The sequence below is a fragment of the Panthera pardus genome, unplaced genomic scaffold (assembly GCF_024362965.1).
Source record: "Panthera pardus isolate Hobbes unplaced genomic scaffold, ASM2436296v1 HiC_scaffold_8, whole genome shotgun sequence".
NCBI classification, from domain to species: Eukaryota; Metazoa; Chordata; class Mammalia; order Carnivora; family Felidae; genus Panthera; species Panthera pardus.
In genome coordinates, this window is record NW_026527013.1 from 4,507,727 (window position 1) to 4,531,068 (window position 23,342).

The window sequence follows — 23,342 nt, forward strand, 5'->3', positions numbered from 1 at the left end:
GCAGTGGTGTTTACCCGGGGTGGTCCTGCACCCCCAGAACATGTGTGGCGACGTCTACGGGACATTTTGGGTTTGTCCCAACTAGGCAGGCAGGTGCTAGGGGCGCTCGGTGGGGGGAGGCCAGTCAGGGCTGTTGCCCCACAGCCCACAGTGCACAGGGGAGCCCCCCACACCAGGAAAAACTGCCTGGCCACAAAAGGTCCGTTGTGCCTAGGTAGGTGAGGGGCTGCGAACGGAAGGCTCTGGAAAAGTCAAAAACAGGGCTGATAAAGCTGCTAGGTTTCTTTCTCCACTCTGAGAATCTGCACCGTCTACCTGAGAAGCCGATCCCGCTGCACCGCCCGGTAAACCTCTCGAGAGCCGGTGCAGGAACATCCCAGCCCCCAGCCCCCCACCGCTGTTTGCAGTCACCTAGTCACCTGGAGAGAAGGGCCGAGGCCTCGCCGGGAACCCACCAGACGCCAGGGCAACACGCGCTCGACAGTTACCGTTGCAACCAAAATGCTAACAGGAAACTTCAGAACAGCAAGGTAAAGAAAACGCTCTGAAGCTCAGGCTGATTAGTTCCGTGAGGAAAGCGAGCATGCAAGCCTGTGCGGGGAAACTCTGAAAAGGGAAGAATAATTAACGAAGCCGGGGCGGGGGGGGGGGGGGGCGCTAGTCCTACCAGAGAATAAATAAATTACAAAGCAGCCGTAATTAAAAGCTCAGGGATGGGTCGTAACTGACATCTGCAGAGGAGGGGAAGCCCGGCTCAGACAGAAACGCGTGCAGGGGCGGAGGAATGCACCAGAAACGGCGTCTCTGGCAGGTGCGGGTGAAGGAAGCACCGTCAGTCCGCCGCTGGGGACGGAGCGCCTCGCATCACTTCCGGGGGCCTCCCTCATGGTGAAACGAATTCCAGATGGGACAAACTGAAGGGTGAAGGACGGACGGAGGGAGGGAGGGAGGGAGGGAAAGGGGGAAAGACAAGAAGTCGCTGGAAGAAACCAGGGGAGAGCGAAGACCTGTAACCTCCCCACGGAACAACCACCCCGAAGCCACTGGGGGAAAAGCTTGATGTAAACGCAAGGCGTGGGCGTGGCAGGGACGCCGCGCGCCGGTCGTACAGGCAAGCGGTGGGCGGGGGAACAGAACGCGCTGCCGAGAGCTAGTGTCGTGCTCCACGAGGGGCTCCCAGAAACGACTCGCAGACACACAAGCACGCAGGTGCCTACGCACGCCGGCAGAAGGCGGGGGGTGGGCGAGGCGGGTGCCCCGGGAGGCTGGAGACCCGGTGGCACCCGTGCACGGGGAGGGGGGGGGGGTGGCTATGCGCAGTCGCGGCAGGGGACCCGGGAAGGCCGGCCAAATGAAGGAGTGCTCAGATACCCTGGGGGAAAAGCGTGCGGGTGTAGGAGGTCTGTCTTGGTCGTGAGCGGACGATAGCTCTCCAGGGACACGTAAGAAAGTGGACACGGAAAAGCCAGGAATGAGGGTCACTGCTCACTGTGCACGTGCCCTTGGAGCCTTCGGACTGGTCTTGAGTTTGCATCACTAAAATACAAACTTAAAATGTAGGATTTGAAAATATCCAAGGCAAGAGCTTTCAAAAGGGACAAAGGTGTCATACTGATGGATGAAAGAAACACATCACGGGGCGCCTGGGTGGCTCAGTCGGTTGAGCGTCTGGCTCTGGATTTCGGCTCAGGTCACGATCTCGGGGTTTGTGAGTTGGAGCCCCAGGTCGGGCTCTGTGGTGACAGTGCAGAACCTGCTTGGGACTCTCTCTCTCTCTCAAAATGAACTTGAAAAAAGATCCCCAAAATGTATGGAAACTGTTTTCACTAAAAGACAAAAAGAAAACTTTAAAGGCACCAGAGACCAGACTCAAAGAGGCAAGAGACCAAAGTGCTGGCTTCTCAACAGAAAAGGCAGGAGGCAGACAGCCACACCCCTGCCCACCCTCAACTGCACTTGGAGGAAACACCTTTAGGAACTAAGGGTGAAACGGAGAGGTCTTTTTTGCACGAGCAGAAGCCGAGGGAATTCACTGCTGCTGCTAATTCCTCAGGCTCAAGGACCGTGATCCCAGATGGACCCACGGGAAGGAGGAGGACGCTACAAGGCGTAGACACACGTCCGCACTTGCAGGAGCACGTGCCTGGGCTTGAGTCTCAGAAATGCGCCTACGTGCCATCCCACAGGGAGGCGGACTCTCCAGGGCTGCCTCACCTGCCCGTGGGGACTCTGTCAGCAGCACCCACACCACCCAGTGCTTGCGACGCCTGGCCCGTGGCAAGCCCTGCTGCATTCTCACCCCCAAGTCGTCCTTCACTGCGTCGTGGGGGCTGGGAGCCGTGGGAGCCACTCCAGATCCTGCTTCGGGAGCTCTGATCAGAAACTGTCCCAGAAGACTCGCAGCACCTTTCTCCGATAGGAAAGATAGGGCAGGGGAGGCCATTGCCCTGATGCTGGAAGTAGAAATTTTGGCTACTGCCAAGAAGAAAGGCTCCTGAGGTTCCGGTATGGCCAGCCGTCTCCCTCGCACCTGCCGAGAGCGGGGTGGAACTTTCACAGTGGCCGGGCTGCTTACGTGGGACCCCGCAAGAGCTCAGTCTCCTCGGGGCTCACTCAGCTCTGCCACACGGGGCCCTAGGCAAAGCCCACCGTGGGCAAACCAGCAGACAGGCACCCCAGCTCTCAGCAGAGGTGGTCTTTACCCACATTTTTCTACCTATCTCACCCTCTATCACCTAGCTGTCCACCCATCCTCCCATCCTGTGAAGTCAGGCTTGTCTTTCAACCCCAACCGTGCCCCTTCCCCCAAGGAAAAGAACACACGTCAAAAGCCGGACCCGAGGCCACATTTTCCACCGCCATTCCCCTCTTGGATTTCCAGTAGTTCCGACTGTCCCTCCAGGATGCTAACCTTGCTCACCGCCCCCCTCCCCCATCCCCGCTCCTGCCGCCCAGGCTGGATGCCAGCCCTCTGTCCTCTTCCCGGTTGTACCAGGGGGAATGAAGCGGACGCATAAGGCTCTGCGCGCAAGTCTGCTTTCCCATCTGACTTTATTTCACTTTTTTTTTTCTATAAAACTCCTCCATAATTTCACAATTTAACAAAAAGTTTAAAATTCAGGACAGAAACAATCCTGTGACTTATTACAAACACGATTCTCCTTTATTCCTTTTATCCAGGAGTTGGTCTCAGGCCGATGCGTGTCCTAGTTCCTAGTGAGACACATTCTTTGTAAAAACCCTTATGGGTAAGAAAGGTATTCGATACCTTTTGCTTTCAGGTGTCGGTTTACGTTTTGTTCAGGAGATAGCAAAACACAGGGATTTGCACTGGGGGCAGGGGACTTAACACTAAACACGCGGCAGTCACAAAGTGCCGGCCCCTTCCTATGGAAGCGTCCCCAGAGCCCTTGTGGGCCCAGCTGCCGGGCAGCTGGGGGTGGGCCGGGGAGGGGGGCAGCTGGGAAGGCTGCGGTCAAGGCCCTGGTTGCCTGGCACGTCCATCAGGTGATCACGGGGCCAGCACTGGACCCAGAGCAGCTCTGGGGGACAGCACTGGGGCCTTCTGGCCAGAGGAGGTAACTGAGAAACGGGTTGGTGCTTCTGAAGGTCCCAGAAACAGCAGGAGGGGCCAGACGCTGCTGCTACTGAGGGCAGGCCGAAGCCCGGCCTTCCTCCAGCTGCTTCCTGGGGACAGCCCGGCTCCAGACAAGAACGCTGCCCGAGTCCGGTGTGGAGCCCGGGAGGGCCTGTGGCCCTTCCCAGGAGATGCTCCGGAAGGGGAAGGCCTGGCGCCCTGGGGCTCAGGCTCCCGGCCACGGCCCCCAGCAGCCTCTGTGCAGAGGGCCGGGCAGCTGCTGCCTTTCACGTAGCCCACGTCAGGCTAGTTCCTTCTGTCCACTGTCTTAGAGTTTCCAGAGAAGAGAGGTGCCCCACTTTGGAGTATTGTTGGCCTGCCTGGGGAAGGGGACCGTGACGGCACGGAGCCTGCCACACAGGCCCGCCCTCTTCCTAATACCTCAAGGCAGTGGGGTCAGGAGAGAATCAGAGCAGATGGCGAGGAGTCGTGGCGGTTTCCTCTGAAAGTTCTCGGGCCTTCCCGGCAAGTTCTGGGGATTTCACCAGGGAGGCTGAAATTTGGGGAAACCTTGGAGGCAGGTCTCCCCAGGGAGTGTTTAGGGTCTGCCTGACAGACGGAATCGGGGACACACTAGTCGGTACCCACAGGGAAGGGGAGCTTGGCACTCCCCGCATCGGAGCTCCCAACAGGCAGGGAGGAGAGGCCCTCTGAGGGTGGGCTGGGGAGAGAGGGTGAGCCCACCTCGGGGCCCTGGTCCTTTCCCCCCACACAAGTCAGGGCGGGGGCACTGGGGGATGAGAGGCTGAGCAAACAGGACCCCAGCCCCCAGGAGCCCCACCCAGGGTGGGCTAACCCCATGAGGGCATTCTGGCTGAGAGGGTGGGGAGCCAGCTTGGCCCTCGGAGAGTCTCAGGCATGCGAGGAGTCAGGTCTCTGGACTGGCGTTGACTCGAAGGGGTGGGACGGCCAGGCCCGAACCAAGAGAGGGGTGCCCGGGAGGGCCTGCTGCCGGCTGGGCCCTGGCTCGAGGGGCTGGCTCTAAGTCCTGACGCTCCTCAAAAAACTCCACAAACTATCTCGTCTTATTTGGCAAAAGCTCATTTTTTCAAAGTTCGAAGACTCCAACGACAGAAAGGAGGAAGAGGACCCATGGAAGGAGGAAGAAGACGAGCCGTGGGGGGCAACACACGACATGGCCCGTGGCTGGTGGAGGCCAGGAGGTCTGCTCCTGGAGGCGGCCGCCGGTCTGACCAGGCGCCAAGTGCGCGGAGGCCCCTGGGTGCCGAGGCCCCGCTGCCCCGTCGTAGTGTTCGCCGGCCCTCGGCTGGGTCCTCCGGGCCACGGGAGGACGAGACATCCTTGGAGCCGCGAAGGGCTAGTCCTCCCCTCGCCTCTTAGAGGCGCCGCTCCAGCTGGGCCTCCGGCCCCGCGACAAGACCAGTGGGAACGTCTTAACCTAAAAGTCCCGCCGTACTCACCCCCCACCCCCCACGTGCACTGCTGCCACGGAAACGCACACCCGGAAACCGCTCTGGTACCTACAGTGCATACACATACACTAGAGAGAGAACTGTACAGACAGAGTCCCAGCACAGTGAGAGCCCGCGGGGGACTGCACCCGGCCTGGCGCGGCCCTGGGGCACGGTGGGTGTGTGGGAACCGTTGGGGGAGGCCGGAGGCAGTGCCCCGGCTGCTCAGAGAGGCCAGGGCAGCGAAACCATGCCATGTGTCCTGCGGCGGAGCGGGGCCCCCACCGCGGGCCACGTTTCCTCCCCTCCTGAAGTGAGGCCTGGTGCTGCCTTCAACACAAGCTGCTTTCCGAGGGGGGCCCAGGTGACGGCCCCTGAGTGTTGGGGAGCAGCGGCGCCGGCCTGCCCCCCCTCAGCCTCAGGGCTCCCGATCCGGTGGTGGGGAGGGGGGTCCGGGAGCCGACGAGGAAAGTGCAGCTGGCCGTGCGGGCCGAGGACAGGGCGGTCACTAAGGCAGTGCTGCGGGTGGGTGAGTCGAGAGAGAAGAAGGAAGGCGGGGCCTGGGCGTGGCCTCCAGGGGCCCCCGGTGAAGAGGGCCCGGCACCCGGCCCAGGGTCATGTGGCCACGGCCTCCAGGTAGCTCTGCAGCTTACGCACGGTAGTCTCGTCCAGGGAGAAGAGATCAAAGTCGAAGGTGGTGTTGGTGACGTTGAAGTGGCCGGTCTCCTCAATCAGGTTTACGATCTGGAAGATGGGGCAGGGCAGGCGGCTTAAGAGAGCAGGAGGCTGGGGTGGCCCTCACCCCTCACCCCGCCCCCTGTCAGGCTCTGAGGGAGAAGAGGAGGAGAAGGGCTCCCCGGGAATGTCCCAATGTCCCGCAGCATGCACGCCTCCAGGGCACCCCCTGCCCCAGACGCATCTGAGAGAACCACGGCGGGGGGGGGGGGGGGTCCCCGCACCTGTTGCAGCACGTTGCGCTCCCTCAGGGCCATCAGCCTCCGGTGCAGCTCCACCAGCTCATCCGTGTAGGCCTGGGGGTGACGGAGGGGCGCTCAGCCGGTGGCCACAGCCCCACCCCGCCCACAGTCCCACCCATCTGGGCCCAGGGCACGGGAAAGAGGAAGGCCTCAGGCACCCCTGGGTGAGGCTGGGACAGGGCACAGGCCAGAGGAGTCTGTCCAGCTCCGGGGGCCCAGAACTTCCCTCCCACCACCTGCCGGGCCCCAGACGTCCACCTTGTCGTAGGTGCCCCTCTTGAGGATCTTCTCGGGCTTGCTGCAGGACTCTGGGCTCCTCCGGCCTGACGCCTGCAGGGCAAACCCAGATCTGCTGAGCTCTTGCCCTCACTCACCTCCTCCCCCAGCCCGCTGGAGGCTCTCCCACCCCCCTCCAGAGCCTGCCTGGAACCTGGGGCTGGCTCCTGTCCTCCTCCTTCTGACCCTGACTCTAAAGGCAGCCAACCATGGGCAACAGATAGATCTCTGGGGTCTGGGGGGAACCAAGCCTCCCTCTGCCCCCACCCTCAGTCTCCATTCCTTGGAGACTACAGTCCACATCCCGCAGCCCTGCCTCCAGGACATGAGGGCTGAAGCAGAGACCTGCTCGCCCAACAGACCACCTCCTCCTCCTCCTCCTCCTCCTCTGAGTGGGGGCCACCTGGGCATCCCCCAGCTTACCTTGCTGTTGGGTGGGGGTGGCTTCTTGGAGGGAGGGGGCTCCCGGCTGGGCAGGCAGGAGTCGGCACTGTTGTCACTTTCACTGTCACTGAAGCTCAACCTGAACACAGGACACAGCACCCTGTCAGGCCCCCACCACCTGCTGCTCTGGGGACCTGCGCTCCCGGATCCTGCCCTTCGTTCTTGGTTCGGCGCTCCGCTAGACCCCAGGAGACCAGCCTCACTCGGCACAGAGCCCCAGAGCAGCACGCTGGCACTCTGAGGGGCTACGTGGGGCTCCAGGGCCAGCACACAGCCCAGTGTCGGTCTGCCGGTCTCACTCCTGAGCTCAGCTCTGCTGCTGGTGACCCTGCAGGCAGAGCCACCTGCGGCAATCTGCCCAGGGTGAAACCTCGGCTCCCACCTGAGCTGACCCCCTCTGGACGGCAGGCTTCTGGCAGGGACGTCAGGCACCCTGTGCCCGGGAATAAGCATTCAGGCTGTCTCAGGGGAAGGGTGTGGCGGCTCGGGGTCACAATCCCCAGCACGCATGAACCTACAGCCCCGTCTCTCTCACTACATCTCTTCACACAAAATATGTCGGCCCGTCCGTCGCCTTTAGCCCTCTCCAGAGTCTCTCGAAGCATAGTGAGCAGGTGTGGAGGGAACTCATCCGTGGGAAGAGTCTCCGTCCGGGACCCCCAGTCCCTGGGGACACCCCGGCCTTGCCATAGTCAGGAGGAGTCCCCCAGGCCTGCCAACATCTACCACGTGGCACATCCACCTGCTGCTTTCTCCTTCTGCCTGAAACAGGCCTCCCCACAGAACGCAGCGCACGAAGTACCCGGGTACACGGTGGCCAGAACCTTGGCCCTGGAGGCTCTGGCCTCACTCCTCCAAGGTCACGGCTGTCCTGTCCTCAGAGGGGCTTCTCCCACAAGAAGCACCAGCCCCCAGGGCCCTGCTGTTCTCGGGGGGCCCAGGGCCTGCTCTCTCCCAGACTCCTGCAGCTGCAGGTCTGCCGTGGGCGGGGAGGGGGGGGTGGGAACAGGCCGGCGGGAGGTCTCCTCGTTGCCCAGGTGGCACTGTAGTGTCCCCCATGCCTGCGGGCCCACCAGGTAGCACCTCCCAAGAAAGCAGAGGGAATAAGGTGGGGCTGTGTCAGCTCACCCCAAGCAGCCACAGTGCCAGCGTGACCCCTTCCCTGGAGCCCCAGGAAGCCCCTGAAAAGGACACTAAAGGCCCTTCTGCACATCCGGTCCCCGTGCTGTGCCAGGAGCCCCTCAGGACCGGACTGACACGTGTTAGAGCTCTCAGCATCCCGCTCCCAGTGCCGCGCACTGCCAGCACACCGGGCGGTCATTCCCGTCATCCCCCCGGCCCGCGCCCCAGTTTCCCTTACCTGGAGGGTGCCGGCAAACGCAAGAGCCCGTTTAAGGACTCTCTCGGACGCAACTCTGGGCGGCGGGCTTAACCGGCATGACTAACAGCGCCACGGCAAGCACCCGTTGGGCGTCCCTGAGCCCGCTGGGTGCAGACCCAATGCCCAGCCCATCTGAAAGATGAGCCACTGAGGTCGCGAGGTCTTGGCCTCCCAGGCAGGAGGGACTATATCAAGACAGGGCCGCTGGCTCCCGGGTCTGCCCGTTCTGCAGGCCTGGCGCCGAGGCCGGCATTTGCTCTGGGCTGCAGGCTAAGAACACACAGCCATCCCTGAGGTGGGCCCGCTCCAAGGGTCCGGGGGCGCCCAAAGGAGGAGCCTCAGCTCACCCCGCTCTGAGGAAAGGACAGATGTCACCCTCCCTGAGCCAGCAGGCAGCCACAGCAGCTCCCCACGCTGGGGTGTGTGCCGGTCCCAGGACGGTTTCCGGGCCGCCCTCACCCCGGGCCACGCAGGGGCAGAAGGGTGAGGGGGAAGCGGCCCCCTGGCCCGAAAGCAGAGGAACGAGCCTCCCCCTACACCCTGAACCGGCCGTCAGGCTGCTGTGCGCTGCCTCACTCCCCTCTCAGCTGGTGACCGGACCTCCCTCCCTGCCCTCCCTGCCCTCCCTGCCCAGCAGGCACCTCAGGAGCCGCAGCTTGGTGGAACTGAGAGAGCACGCAGCCCCCGGGGGTGCCTCGGGTGGGGTGCTCCGGGGACACGCTCAGCCCGGCCCCGCCTCCTCGCCCCCTCACCCGCCCTGCTCGCTCCCCGAGGGCCCAGGCACCTGGAGTCCCTCCCAGCATTGGTCTTCCCAGAGGCCTCCTCGCCCGACGAAGAGTCGTCTTCGTCGGATTCCTCCGACTGCAGGTCCTCCACCATGGAGCGCAGGGGGCCTGGGGAGGGCAGCAGGGGAGGCAGGCAAGGGGACAGAAGCAGGATCAGGGCTCTGCCTGCACTCCACAGGTTCCCCTGCATGCCCGGGACCACGCGGCCCTTCTCGAAACCGTGACCCCCAAACACAACCACACAAACCTGCCTCGGAGGTCCCTCTGGCCACCTGAGGTCTGCCACCCGCCTCCAAGAGCTACCCCCGTGGCCACCCCCTTCCTGAGGGACCCCCTGGCTCCCCACCCCCTACCTTCCTGGCCCTGCTCGCAGGCTTCTGGCCCCTGGCCCTGCTCGCAGGCCTCTGGCCCCTGGCCTGCAGCGGGACTGCAGGGCCCCTCCATCGCCCAGGCTGAGGGGCAGCCCTCCTCTGCTCCGGGTGTGGGGAGCACAGCCTCTGCCCGGAGTCACGGCAAGCCAGCCCCGGCCTGGGAGGGCAAGGCAGCCAGAGCCGGGGGCACAGAACCCTCCCGGGCAGCCCGCGCCCCTACGCCGGCCTGCCCAGCCCCTCGGCAACCCCCTCCGCTGCTCTGGGCCAACCGTCCGCTCCTCTCTCCAGAGGCCCACAGTTCCAGTCCCCTACAGACGGCATCTTGGTTTATATTCCTGTTACCAAGGCAACAGAGGGACACAAAGCCCTCAATTACCTTGGTCACATGATCCCGCTCGGGCAGGTTCCCCCTCCCTTCCCCATAGATAAGAACCCTTGGAGCGAGTGTGGGCTTTGAGCATCCCATCCCCCATTCCCCTCAGCGACTGCAAGTCTGAATTCCAGGCAGGCCATACCCTACCCCACCCCCCCCACGATCCACTCCCCAGCTCTCCCCAACCCTTGAAAAAAGGATTCTAGGCTGTGGGGGCAGGAAAATCTTGGCCCAGTTCACCAGAAGTAATGGCTCCAGTTTGAGGGTGGGCCCCTTGCTGCCCTCACCTCAGCACCCTGTGTGTGGGCTGGGGCCCCGAGACCCACCCTGCACCCAAGGAAGGCCCTCCCTGCTCTGGGGCAGCCAAGTGGGCCTTATGCCCTCTTCCACCAAGCCTCCCCGAAGGCATGAGGGAAGACAGAAATGCAGACTGCTGGGGTCTGAGCCTGAGTATCAGCCAAATTATGCAGCAAGAGCAGAACCTATCCTGCCCCATCCACGGAGAGCTTTGCTGGGGTGGGGGAGAGAATGAGAGCAGGGGTAGGGTAAGGATGGGGGTGAAGACTGGGGCAGGGGTGGGGTGAGGACAGGGATGGGGAGGGGTGAGGATTGGGGCAGGGGTGGGGTGAGGATAGGGATGGGGGAGGGGTGGGGGTGAAGACTGGGGCAGGGGTGGGGTGCGGACAGGGATGGGGGGGTGAAGATGGGGGTGAGGACTGGGGCAGGGGTGGGGTGAGGATGGGGGAAGGGGTGGGGATGGTGGTGAAGACTGGGGCAGGGGTGAGGTGAAGATAGGGATGGGGAGTGGGAGGATGGGGGTGAAAACTGGAGCAGGGGTGGGGTGAGTATGGGGAGGGGGAGGGGGAGGATGGGGTGAGGACTAGGGCAGGGGTGGTGTGAGGACAGGGATGGGGGAGGGGGAGGATGGGGATGGGGGGGGCAGAGGAAACAGTGGTCTATCTGGGATGGGCAGCTCGAAGGAAGGAAGGAAGGAAGGGAGGGAGGGAGGGAGGGAAAGGGACCCTCCTCCAGAGGCCCACCAGCAGCAGCACCTCATCAGCAAGGCTCCAAGCCTTTGTCACACAGCTGGGCAGACCCGCGGGCCCCGGAGACTGACCCCAAAGACGAAAGACCACCAGAAAGGGCCACATCTCACACCTGGCTGGTGGTCAGGGGACCTGCTTCTGTTTTGTTCTTTCATATGGATCCCCTGAGCTTCCAAAAACCCAGGTCTGCGGGTCTCCGGGGGCCATTCCTGGAACAGTCCAGGGCAAGGGCAGCCCAGGTGTAGGGCTCCCCCACCCTTTCCCACCATCCCCGCTCCCAGGAAGCTGTCAGTGAACTTTCATGGCAGGGGTAGCAGCGTTGAGACACGGGCATGCCGATGCTCAGGCAGGGATGAGCCCCCATGTGAGTCGGTCACGTGGAGGAGACCGTCGCGAACCCCTCGGATTCAGTCCAGACCCAGCGCCCCCCTGGCTCCAGGTGGGCGGCAGCTGCCTTTGCACAGGAAGATTCCCTTCCTCGTGCACCACGCACCTTGACTGTGGTTCTGAGACGGCTCGAAATCCGAGTCGGAGCTGGAGTCAGAGCTGGAGCTGGAGTTGGACGGGCTCGACTGGGCAGACTTCACGCGCGACAACAGGGACGGGCGGGACAGCGGGAGAGGAGACAAGGAGACTCTTTCAGTCCGAGGGGAACGAGCAGGCGACGAACGCCTCTGGCCTTCACCGAGTCTCGGCCCAGACCCCCACTCCAAAGCTCGCCGAGGCGCCAGACCCCGGCACCCCCTGCCTAAGGCACACACGAGCTGGGCTCCATGGATGGCCCAGCTCCTGGCTCCCCCCTCAGCCCCGGGACGCCGGTTAGCATTCAAAATGCAACGCAGGACTTTTCCTTTCCCACTGAGGGACTTGACATCTCGAGCAGTTCCAGGAGAAGCTCCAGATGACACCTGCCCGGGCAGGGGGACAAGGAACCAGACAAGCCGTTGATGCAGGGCAGGGGGCGCTCCTCTGTTTGTGGGCCCTCCTCTGGTGACAGCATGCCCCAGCTGGTGTGGGCGGTGCTGGTGCCGCCACAGGGCACGGCTGAAGGGTCTGGACAAGAAAGGTGGGTGCAGAGACCCCCTTCTCATCCTGCCCGTTCCTCACAGCCCATCCCAAGGCTGACGCATGATCAAAAGGCGTCTTCCTGCCACGTGCTGTCATCCACCGGGCACCTGAGGTCATGACGAGCATGTGTGCACATGACCAGCAGGTGAGGACACGGTGGCCTGTCACGCGCAGAGCCGGCCAGTCACAACCCTTCTTCCTCTTTCCTTTTTGCAGCCAGCCACCCCACACTCAGCCACCAGGGGGCAGTAAAAGCCACAAGAGGACACTAGATGGCAGATAGGATGGGAGGTGGGGGGGTGGTTAAGATGCCTGGGGGTTGCGCCTCTCTTGGTGGACAGGGACCTGGATAGGGACCATTTGCTTCAGACGCATGCATGCTCGTGGCAGGGGCCTCCGGCCGTGCCACACAGAGTGCTGAGCCAGAACAGGGGCAGCGTCTGTTCCCAGGCCCTTGCTTTCTGCCAACAAGCTACTCCAAAGGGGCAGCGTGGTAAGCGTGGGCCAGGGCGCACAGGCCCCAAAGGGCATAAGAGCATAGTCTAGAGCTCAGAAGGTCTGCCTTGGCCCAGAGTGCCCCCAATGCATGGGGGGGGTGCTGCCTGAGACCAGCAAGGCTGTCCTCGGGACGGGCTATCCAGCCCTCTGGCCTCAGGATCCTCTGAAGGAAATGACAGCTTCAGCACCTGGGATCAAGCACCTCCCCTTGTCAAGAGGAGGGAGGGGGCCGGGAGACAGGCAGAGGCACCCAGCGGCATCTGCGCAGGTGTCTCGGGAGAGAAGAGCCCAGAAGAGCCCCTGACCTGTTGGGGCAGAGGACAGCCCCTCTAGATGGTCTGTGGACCAGGAGCGGGCCCCAGCCCATGCAAGGGGCCCTAGGAAGGCACAAGTCTCCTCCTCTACAGACCCATGAGTGATCCAGGCTGCCCCAGGGACAGAATACTTTGCACCTGATGAGTTAAAGGAGTGAGTCCTCCAGGGTTTACCACAGTCTTCCAGAACCCACTCCCACCTTCCCGACGCACCCCTACTGATGTCCCCTACTCACCCACCTTCACACTGGCCAACGATGTTCTCTGGGAAGCCCTCCCTGGGGAAACCTGGCCTGGACTGCCATCAAGCACTGACCACTGAAGAGGGGCCATCCAGACCAGCATGACCCCACGACCCCCAGCAAGGGGCCCAGCTGGGCCTGGAGCCGCAAGGCGCCTCCAGCATATAGACCCCTGAGTTCTTATTCTAGCCCAGGGGTGCTGCATTCTGACCCCAGCTTTGTCACCAGCATCCCCAGTTTTAAGCCTCAGTTTCCCGATCTGTGAAAGAGCGAGTGTGCCGGCCTCTGCTCAGTGTGTACAGGTGTGTGTGTGCCGGATGCTAGCACATGAAGGTCAACGCCAACTGTGCCAACGGACCTCTGGGGCACAGGCCTCGGGCAGGACTGGGCCAGGGACGTGAGAGCAGCAGGGGCTGTGGGGTGGGCACAGAACAGCAGGGCCACGTGCTAGACCAGGGGTGGCGGCAGCGCCCGGTGGGGAGACAGGTCGGCAGACTCTGGATACGGGGAGCCCCCAAGAGGCCAGCCTGGACCCTGCGTCAGAACAGGCGAGCGCTGGTGGTGTCCCTGCCGAGCAGTCGGACGTGCTTCTCAGAAGGACCTGTCCCTCTTCCTCCCACGCTAGCCCAGAGGGCAGGGAAAGGGAGCCCAGAAATGGTTTCAGCTAAGACAGCCCAGAGCAGGTGTGGGTCAGAAGTGCACAGGAGGTCACTGTGAGCGCTGCAAAGCGTCCTGGTGCTCAGGCCACACGGAGTGTCCAGAGGGAGGACAGAGGGCCTCCTGGGCCGTGACTGGATGGGAGCCACTGGCTCAGGAACCCCATGGACCAAAGAGACCACAGAAAAGCCGCTGGAGGAGCTGAGGGGCTCGGCCCAGGGACTCAGACAAGGAGCTGCCCAGCTACCTCTGAGGGCTAAGGGGAGAGGCGACTCAGGGTCCACACACTGGTCAGAGCTTTCCGGTGGTGGCGTCCCATGTGGACTCCAGGGTCGATGGCCTGAGACAGTCGAGAGAGGCCCAGGAGGCCCGAGTCTGGAAGGCTATCTCGCCGCCTCCACCAGACATCTGTGCCTCACTGAGACCCCAGGGTTGTCCAATGGCAGCCAGTCACGATCCGGCATCCTGTTGGTGGCTGGGTCTCACGCCTACGTGGACCTCAAGTGGCTAAGCCTTGTCATTCAGAAGTCTCCCAGGATACACAGCCCAGGGCCACTCTGGGCGTCCAGCCAGCCCACTCTGAGCAGAAGCCCCCAGGTGCTCACGACGACCACACCAGGATGGCAGTGTGGTCACTGGGGCAGGACACACCATGCAGCTCAGGTGGGGTGCCGGGGGAGGCCCCCGCCTCTTCCCAATGCAGGTCCGCCAGCCCCGGGTGCAGAACGGCCTCGCTTAAAAGCGCCTGGGGTAGAAAAGAGGGACAGTGCCTTCTGGGTGTGACAAGTGCTGGGCACACGGCACTGCCAGTCCTGTGTGTGTGTGTGTGTGTGTGTGTGTCCCTAAGCTGGTGGGACGCACTGTTACCCACAGGCTCAATCATCGCCTCCACAGCCTCTGCCCCTGGAAGCCACACGCTCAAGACATCGGTGCTGCTGACACCATCCACCCATGGCTTCGTCTCTGGGAGCCACTGTCAGAGTCCCTGTGGCGCTCTGAAAAGCCACACTGGAAGGCAAGCCTTCTGCTCCTGAGAGTGAATGGGGATTCATAAACACAAAAGGGACAGTGTGGAGGTTCCTCAAAAGATTAAAAATAGATCTACCCTATGACCCAGCAACAACACTGCTAGGAATTGACCCAAGGGACACAGGAGTGCTGATGCATAGGGGCACTTGTACCCCAATGTTTATAGCAGCACTTTCAACAATAGCCAAATTATGGAAAGAGCCTAAAAGTCCATCAACTGATGAACTGATAAAAAAAATCGTGGTTTATATACACAATAGAATACTACGTGGCAATGAGAAAGAATGAAATTTGGCCTTTTGTAGCAATGTGGATGGAACTGGAGAGTATTATGCTAAGTGAAATAAGTCATACAGGGAAAGATAGACACCATATTGTTTTTACTCTTATGTGGATCCTGAGAAACTTAACAGAAGACCATGGGGGAGGGGAAGGAAAACAAAACAAAAAGGTTAGAGAGGGAGGGAGCCAAAGCATAAGAGACTCTTGAAAACTGAGAATAAACGGAGGGTTGATGGGGGGTGGGAGGGAGGGGAGGGTGGGTGATGGGCATTAAGGAGGGCACCTGTTGGGATGAGCCCTGGGTGGTGTGGAAACCAATTTGACAATAAATTTCAGAAAGGAAGGAAGGAAGGAAGGAAGGAAGGAAGGAAGGAAGGAAGGAAGGAAGGAAGGAAAGAAAGAAAAGAAAGAAAGAAAGAAAGAAAGAAAGAAAGAAAGAAAGAAAGAAGAGAAAGAAAGAAAGAAAGAAAGAAAGAAAGAAAGAAAAAGAAAGGAAGGAAGGAAGGAAGGAAGAAAGAAAAAGAAACAAGAAAGAAAGAAAGAAAAGAAAGAAAACGAAAGAAAGAAAGAAAAAGAAAGAAAGAAAGAAAGAAAGAAAGAAAGAAAGAAAAAAAGAAAAAGAAAGGAAGGAAGAAAGAAAGAGAAAGAAACAAGGAAAGAAAAAAAGAAAGAAAGAAAGAAAGGAAGGAAGAAAAAGAAAGAAAGAAAAAAAAGGAAAGAAAGAAAGAAAGAAAGAAAGAAAGAAAAAGAGAAAGAAAGACAAAGGAAGGAAGGAAGAAAGAAAAAGAAAGAGAGAGAAAGAGAAAGGAAGGAAGAAAGAGAAAGAAAGAAAGAAAGAAAGAAAGAAAGAAAGAAAGAAAGAAAGAAAGAGAAAGGAAGGAAGGAAGAAGGAAAAAGAAAGAAAGAAAGGAAGAGAAAGAAAGAAAAGAAAAAAAGAAAGAAACAAAGAAACAAAGAAAAAGAGAAAGGAAGGAAGGAAGGAAGAAAGAAAAAGAAACAAAGAAACAAAGAAAGAAACAAAGAAAAAAAAGAGAAAGAAAAAGGAAGGAAGGAAGGAAGAGAAAGAAAGAAAGAAAGAAAGAAAGAAAGAAAGAAAGAAAGAAAGAGAAAGAAAGAGAGAAAAGAAAAAAAAAGAAAAGGAAAGGAAAAAAAAAAAAAGAAACACAAAAGGGCACTGTGGGCTGGAGCTGGTGATACTCAGCCCCCCCACCCCTGCCATCCATCCAAGCACCTGTTCTCTGACCCCTTGAGCCAAACAGCACTCGGAGACGGGGCTGCCACCCGAGACCCCGGTGAGGTCTGGCTCTGCAGGCAACAGTCTGCCTACTGGCTGCTTTGTGGCTCAAGCCATCTCTGATGGTGACCTTAAGAACCGCCTAGAAACGCTGACGTGGCAGGAGTCCCGAGCCTCCCACGGTGCCAGGACCTAGCTCCCAGAGAGGGGCTCCAGCCAGTGCTTAGAAAACATCCAAACTGTGTGCACAGGAGGGGGTGGTGGGAGGTATGGGGAGGCCTCGGAACCCACCGAGGCTCGATGGCCAAAGAGCGGGACGAAGACGCTCAGGGACACCCCACTGGCACCGGGAGGGAGTCCCCGATGGCACTGACCCAGCAGCGGCCAGGAAAGGGGCAACGGTGACACGCGATCGGCCACCGGGACCCTGGCCCGTGCAGGGGGCTGCCCAAGGAAGACAGCCGTGAACTCAAGGACAAAACTATCATGCTCGACCAGAACCGTCTTCCCCTAAGCCCTGTGTCCAGAGTTTCCCAACAGAAGGAGAGACTGAGGCTTAGCAAGGTGTGCAGGTTTGCCCGAAGCTACAGAGAGCAAATGGGGGACCCCAGACGCCAGCCTCCTCGTCTAACCTTTGGGCCAACAAGGCCCCGAACGGCTCAGAGCCAGGAGAGAAAGGACAAGGCAAGGGGGCCGGTGGGGGAAGGGCCGCCTCACCTCCGTCTTGAAGGACGCCTCATCCTCCGAGTTGGACTCCTCCACCTCCGGGGGTTTTTTGATCTCCCTGGGCTCGCTCTCGGCCTTGACTTTCTCCCCTTTGCCGCTGCCCTTGTCCTTGGCTGGCTTTTTGTCCGAGAAGGAGGAAGACGAGGTGCGGGGCGAGGTGCTGGGGGCGCTCCTGGACCCCTTGGAGCTACTCTTCTTCTGCTTTTTGGCGCTGGGCTTGGGTGAGTCGGCGGCAGCCGGCCGCTTGCTGGAAGACTTGGGCGGGGGTGGGGGCGGGGGCCCGCCCTTGGGGGACATGCTCTCCAGTTTGGTCTCCTTCAGGGCCATCTTGGGTTCCTTGAAAGCGGCCTTGGCCGGCGGGGCCTTCTCTTCCTTGGGCGGCCGGCCTTCGCCTGGCTTCCGCGTGGCGTCCTTGGTGCTCCTGGCCTGCTCGCGCTCCGGCTCCTTGGAGGGGGCCTTGCCCTCGGAGTCCTTCCGTGGCCGCTCCCGGTGCTCCTTGGCCGTCTTATGGGTCTTGCAGGCCTTGCTGCTGTCCCTGCTGGCGTCCTGAAATGCCGGGGCAGGAGGGGGAGAGACACGGTCAAGTGGCATCTCAGGGTCGCCCTGCTCCGCCTCCCCCGACCCCTACAAAGTATAATCCACCTGATTCAGACTCAGCTAGAGAAAATCTTCCATAAAGCGAAAAAGTAAGGCAGCAGGTGAGAGTTTTAAATGGAGCTGTCCCTTTAAACTACTGGGAAGTGTCAGCAGGTCCCGGGCGACTGCAGGCTAAGATGCCCCTCTGAATTGAACTGACATATTCCCTGAGGGATTCAAGAAGAGCACACGGTGAGTCAGACACGAGACAGGCAGGCCACACGTACCCACTCCCGCTCCAAACTCGCTGCTTCCCGCTGGCCCGGGGGAGCAGAGGCTGCGTGCGGCGCAGGGGGGTGGGGGAGCTGAGGGGCACCGGCAGGCGGGCCCCCCCACCACCTGGTCCCAGTGCACGCCCAGCACAGCTCTTCTTTGGTCCCCACAGCCAGCATTTACTGAGCACCTGCTGGGCTCCCAGGTGCTGTGCAGAAACAGCTCCTTAGACCCCTCGCCCTCTCGCGATCAAAGCCGCCTGGGCAGCATTTCTAAAACACACACGATTCTTGGGTCTCCACCTTGGGAATTCGGAGGGTTGAGGGTGGAGCCCAGAAGCTAGTGCTGGCCAGGCAGGTCACGGAGCTCCTGGTGGAGACAGAGGCAGAGAGGGGCCCTGCGCCCAGGCTGCTGGGAAGGCCCCTGCGTGCCTGTGCTATCTCCAAACAAGGGCAGGACCACCTACCTCACTGGGTAGTGGTGCAGGGCCTGGCAGGCAGCAAGCACTCAACCAAGGGGGGCTGCAGCCACTGCCACCCACCCCTATGCGGCTGGCACACCCTGCAGGTGGGAGCCCCATCTGACGCCTCATTTGGACCTCCTTTCTATCGACACCCCGTCGTCACCCCGTATGTCCAGGTAAACCGGACAGGTGCCTGCCGTGCTTGGCTGCCAAGGGCTCTGGCCCCACTCGGCAGGCCAGGTACACAGCCGGGCCCAGAGGCTCTCGAGACAAAGCTCACCAGGAAGCCAAGAGAGCCAGACCGGAGGGTGACCCGCACCACGAAGGTAGGGGCTCCTCTGAGGCAGCTCACCCCAAGCGCCGAGAGGACAGACTGGAGCATGTCGAGGAGGGTAGGCAAAGCAAGAAAAGGCCCAGCAGCAAGGCCCCTGTTGCCCTCACAGCCCACCATGGAGCTTTCCTGGCAAAGGGACCCAGGGACAGACAGTGCAGCCCTGAACACCTCTGATCCACTCCGGTCGCCGTCTTCTTGCAAATCCATACCCCATGTCAGTGCCAAGGGTTCGGGGACAGCCCCACATGGCCGAGGCTCACCGCCGCCTCCCTGGAGAAACATCGCTGGGTGCCCTGGCCCCAGCTCTTTATCACTGGGGCCAGGGGAAGGGATGCTCACGCCACGAGTCCCCAGCACACGGTCTAAGGGGGCAGCCCCCCTGGGGACTGGCTTGCAGAATGGGGCTCCACTCCCCAGCAAGCTGGTCTCCTGAGGAAGGAGGCCAGAAGCAAATTCCACGTGTAATTCCGGCCTCTTCTCGCAGCATCCGTGTGCCCACTTAGGTCGCAGGAATGGGTCCAAGCACCAAGAGGCACGCCGGCCAATGCCTCCAATGCAGTTCCTACCATGCCCCCTACCCGCCGAGTCCTAGGGCCAAGCGAGCCTCCACGGCTGCCCAGGGCCTGCACAAGCAGCAACGGCCTTCGGAGCTGCAGCTCCTCACCAGGGTCTGCCCGGGGCTCCCAGACCGCGAGCCCTCTGAAATCACACGCTGACGTGAGCATAAGGTAGATATTCCCAGGGATAAGGACTCCTCCCAGTCGTATTCTCAAAGCGTTAATGACCCAGAAGTGCCTAAGAACCAAGTTTTAGAGAAAAGTCAACCAAGCCAAGTGGCTGACATCAGACAGAGAAGCAGGGTGCCCCTGGAGCTACGAGAGTACAGTTCAGGAAGAGGGGCCAACGGGGCCAACCATTACCGGGGTGGGAGCCTCCAGTCCCCGACCACCACTGCACCCTCTGGGACAGAACCATCAGGGACTGATCTACCGAGGGCTGTGGCAGCCAGACTCGCCACCGGCCCCCAGGCCCGGGGCTCCCATGGTCAAGGCCCTGCAAGGACATAGCCCTTCCCTCCTGGCCCCTCTGCCTGGCGCAGGTGGCCTGGCCAATCAGACCTTCTGGCTCCAGGCTGCCAGAGAACCAATGTGGGTGCCCAAAGGAAGGTGCTCAGCTGGAGGAAGCGGCTGGCGCACAGGTGGTGCCGTCCAAGGAGAGCCGAGAGGGACTGACGGCTCAGAAGCGGAAGGGTTTCTTTGAGGACCGTCAGCAGAGAAGAACCTGCCGTTCGCTGCCTGAGAAACCCGTGCAGGCGCCTCCTAAGTCACGCTGCCTGGGGGGCCGGAGAGAGACCCTGGGGCAGGGAGGGGGACGGAATCCTGCCTGCCCCAGCCTCCCGGACCTGGCAGATACACTCTTCTGGCTCGGGGGCTTGCTCCCAGGAATCTCAAAGACGCTGGCGACAGATGCTGCGAGCAGCCACAGATGCAGTCTTGCCGGCCACCAGGGTGTCCTTACCACCCGGGGGGGGGGGGGGGGCATTTCTTTGAGACGTTTTGGGTGGCTCGCAGATGACACGTACAGAAGAGATAGCAACTCCTACTCTTTCTGTTCTGCAGAAAGTCCCGAAAAACCGTAGATGGCTGAGATAGAAACCACCAAGATCTCTAGCAAGCATCTTCCTTCCATTTAACCTCCATGTGGTTCAGGGAAGGACAGGCCCAGGAGGCCAGCATGGGGAAGATCCCAAGAGCCACACTCCATACCTGGACTCTGACCACACACATCTGGAGAACTTAAGTCAGACAAATCCGGGGATATCAGACACCCACTGACCTTGTGGAAAGTGCCAGAAAGACCCTGCCTGGGCGATGTGGCTCTCCTCCAGTGTTGCTGAAGAGTAAAGCTGGAAGACGGCCTGAGAGTTCAACCTGTCCCGCCTGGGGTGCCCCAGGTCCACAACACCCAACAGGTGAATGAATCAAGAAACACGCAAAGATGAGAAATAGATAAGCTTGTGGGGTCGGAGACGGGAGGATAAGCAGCCACCCTGAGAGCCAGATGAGCTTGGCCTCCGGGACACGGGACTGTGTGGGCGGCTGCAAGGGAACAGGACGCACGCTCATGAGTTTATATGGACATCAGGACACCATCTGAAGAGCTCCAGTGACCAGTCCTGAACAGTTCAGAGAGAAGTCACAGGAAGGCAGAGTGCCACCCGCCCAACAGGACTGAGACAAGAGGACAAAAACATTCCTTCTCGGGGAAAAATGAGCCTTCTCACCACATCGTCCCACCGGGCGCTTCCCCCAAATAAGCCTTCTGTGCTGAGAGCTGTTCCCAAAGAAAGAAGCGAAGCCTGGAACAGCCCAGGCCGGGGGTCGGGGGGGCACCCAGCCCTGGCGGATGGGGTGTCCCGGCCACGCTCAGGAGGCCCGGGAGTTGGGCAGTCAAGGCTGTGGCAGAAATACTGCGTCCATGGGCCCCAGCCGTGCAAGACTCTCAGGGCCCTGTCTTAGGAGGGAGCCCTAAGGCCCGCTGACGCAGTGGCAGCAGTGAGGACGGGGCAGAGGCTCTCTGGCCTTGAAAGGAAGAGGGTGAAGAGCCTACAATTTCTCAGCTGCTCGTGCAATCCAGCAGGGACCGACCCTCCTGAGTGGCAGGGAGCCGCCAGGCGGAGCGAAGAGCTCTAAGAGGAAGATGCCAAGGGAGCAAGTCTGGGAACAGAAGGCCCAGCTCTGCAGAGGGGGCGCCCTGAGCCCAGGACCCACCACTGGGCCCCAGTGCTCCCATGTGACTGGGCCTTCCGCCTCACTAACCTTGGAGCCGTGGGACGGTTTGGTCTTCTTGGGGTCAGAGAAGGCAGAGAGTGGAATTGTGGGTAACATGGGGTAGTCGGGGCTGGGCCTGGACACCGTTTCTGCTCCTTCGGGCATTACCATCACCTAGTGATAAAGAAGAGACAGATGTTATCAGTGAGCAAGGAGGCAAGAGGAAGTGTGCCTGCAGGAGTCCGGCCAGAGGCTGGGGGAGCTGCCTTCTGGGACAAGGGCAAGGGGGAACTGAGCGTCACTTGTCCAAAAGAATCAAAGGCGTTTCCTCCGCGAGAGGCTGGGTGCTGAGTGGTCGGAGCAAAGCGGGCTCAAGGTGGCGAGTGAAGAGAAGCTGGGGTCCCAGGATGGCTGGGCCCAGGTGTGGCCGCGTGGCCTCTGGGAGGAGAGCCCCGAGCGCGGTGGACAGAGGGCGAGGCCAGAAGACCGGCGGAGTGTGCCGAGAAGCACGAGAAGGCAACCGTGGCCCAAGCTGACCGGCACGCTGCGGTTTAGAAGGACCAGAAGCATGGTTTGGAAAGGCGAGAGGCCAGCCAGATACGCACACTGGGCAGCCGCGCGGCAGAGAGAGCAACTTCTGATGGGCGTGCGTACGGGGGACTTCACAGGGTCCCGCGTTTCCGGGGTGGGGGGTGGGGGGTGGGGGGTGGGGGTGGGGAGACGAGCCCTCCTCCACGGTCAAGCAGGTAGAAGGTGACTGAACTGGCAGCATGGGAGGCAGAGGCAGGAGAGAACCGCACGGGGGTGGGCGCAGCACGAGCCTGCGGGGGAGGGCAGCGAGTGCCCCACTCTGTTAGCCAACTGCGAGGAGGAAGGGCCTGGAGTCCTGCCAGAAGGTGCTCCCGGGATCCCGGGCTCCTGCCGCACCTGCTGAAGGAGAGAAGGCTTGGGGGCAAGTTGTCCAAATACTGACACACTGCAACTTAACACTGCTAGCAGCCAGACACTCAGAGGCAGCCTCCCAGAGAGCGACGAGACAGAACAGAAGAACGCAGCACACATTAAAAAAAATAATCATGAAGCAAGGGGGGAAAAAGCATTCAGCTCAGTATCACGAGCACCATTAATAACTTGGACGCCTGGGACAGATTCCCTGAGCCAAACCTCTCCTCTGAGGAGGCTGGTGTCAGAGAACACGGGGTGATCCCCTCCCACAGCCCCCCGACCCCGAGGCAGCCCAGCCCGAGGCCTGAGCTCCTCCTCAGAGCCTGGCCGACCGCAACACTATGACCCACGGTGCCCAGAGCCCAGCTGAGTAGCCCGGGTCTCGGGCTCGCGAGGACGCGTGTGAGAGAGAAAGGCGACTGACGCCCTGAGCCAGGAGCACACGCGGGTCTGGGCTCCTTCACTCTCGTTTCCTCCCTCTCCCTCGTGTTCAGGTCCCTTCTCTCCCTTCAGGTTCACCTCCTGGCCTGACGCGGCTCCTGTCCCTCTGCTCTGTAACAGCACTTTGAAAACAGGCAAAGCGAACTGGCAGATCTGCTTCCTCCTCCGCCGCGGCGCTTCACGAGGACCCAGCACACCCGGTGGAAATACAGACCCTCGGCCGCAGAAGGAGCTCCTTTCTGCGCAGCTCAACTGCCGACGGGGCACCGGATGAGACCCAGTGCCGAGGGGACGGGCGGCCGCCTCCTCAAGGCTGGCCTCTGGCCGTCGGGTCCCCGCCGAGGAGGGGCCTGGCGCTCAGGCCGGTAATCAGTTCCGGTGACCGCGGTGGGGGGGCAGCACGGAAGGCCGGTCTCATCGACCCACGACTGGGCGGGTCTGCGGTCATCTGCCGCAAGACGGCAGATGCCGGCCCCACTGGGGACGCTCAACTCCAGGAGAGCACACGAGGACCCCAAGAGTCCCAGGCTGCTCCTAAGACCAGAGATCACTGCTTTGCCGTCAGCCCAGGGCAAGCCCCAGAAGCCCACAGCCTCCCAAGGGTGAGAAGGTTCCTGACCAGCCCACCGGCTCTCTGGGCAGCCCCCACAAGGGGGAAGAGCCCCTGGCAGAAACCACCGTGCTGTGGCACGCGGGCCTCGCTCTCCCTCCTCCCTCCAGGACCGGCCCTTCTTCCCAAACGGCCAGCCAGACCTGCGCTCCCAACCTCTCCCCCTGCCGCCGCCTC

The 23,342-nt window shown here is 61.0% G+C and overlaps 1 protein-coding gene across 2 annotated transcripts in view; it reads right to left on the minus strand.

The window, feature by feature from the left end:
• Positions 1–3,032: 3,032 nt before the first annotated feature.
• MLLT1 (MLLT1 super elongation complex subunit) overlaps positions 3,033–23,342 on the minus strand; it is a 67,926-nt gene continuing 47,616 nt past the window's right edge. The window contains exons 5-12 of one of the 2 annotated variants that reach the window (XM_053898470.1): positions 21,218–21,343; positions 16,744–17,298; positions 11,196–11,283; positions 8,912–9,020; positions 6,726–6,825; positions 6,285–6,356; positions 6,009–6,080; positions 3,033–5,793 (exon numbers count right to left, since the gene is read on the minus strand). In XM_053898470.1, coding sequence (XP_053754445.1) covers positions 5,665–5,793; positions 6,009–6,080; positions 6,285–6,356; positions 6,726–6,825; positions 8,912–9,020; positions 11,196–11,283; positions 16,744–17,298; positions 21,218–21,343 — 1,251 coding nt within the window. In that variant the 3' untranslated portion in view covers positions 3,033–5,664. The remainder of the gene's footprint in view (positions 5,794–6,008; positions 6,081–6,284; positions 6,357–6,725; positions 6,826–8,911; positions 9,021–11,195; positions 11,284–16,743; positions 17,299–21,217; positions 21,344–23,342) is intronic. The other variant, XM_053898471.1, reaches the window with a different exon arrangement.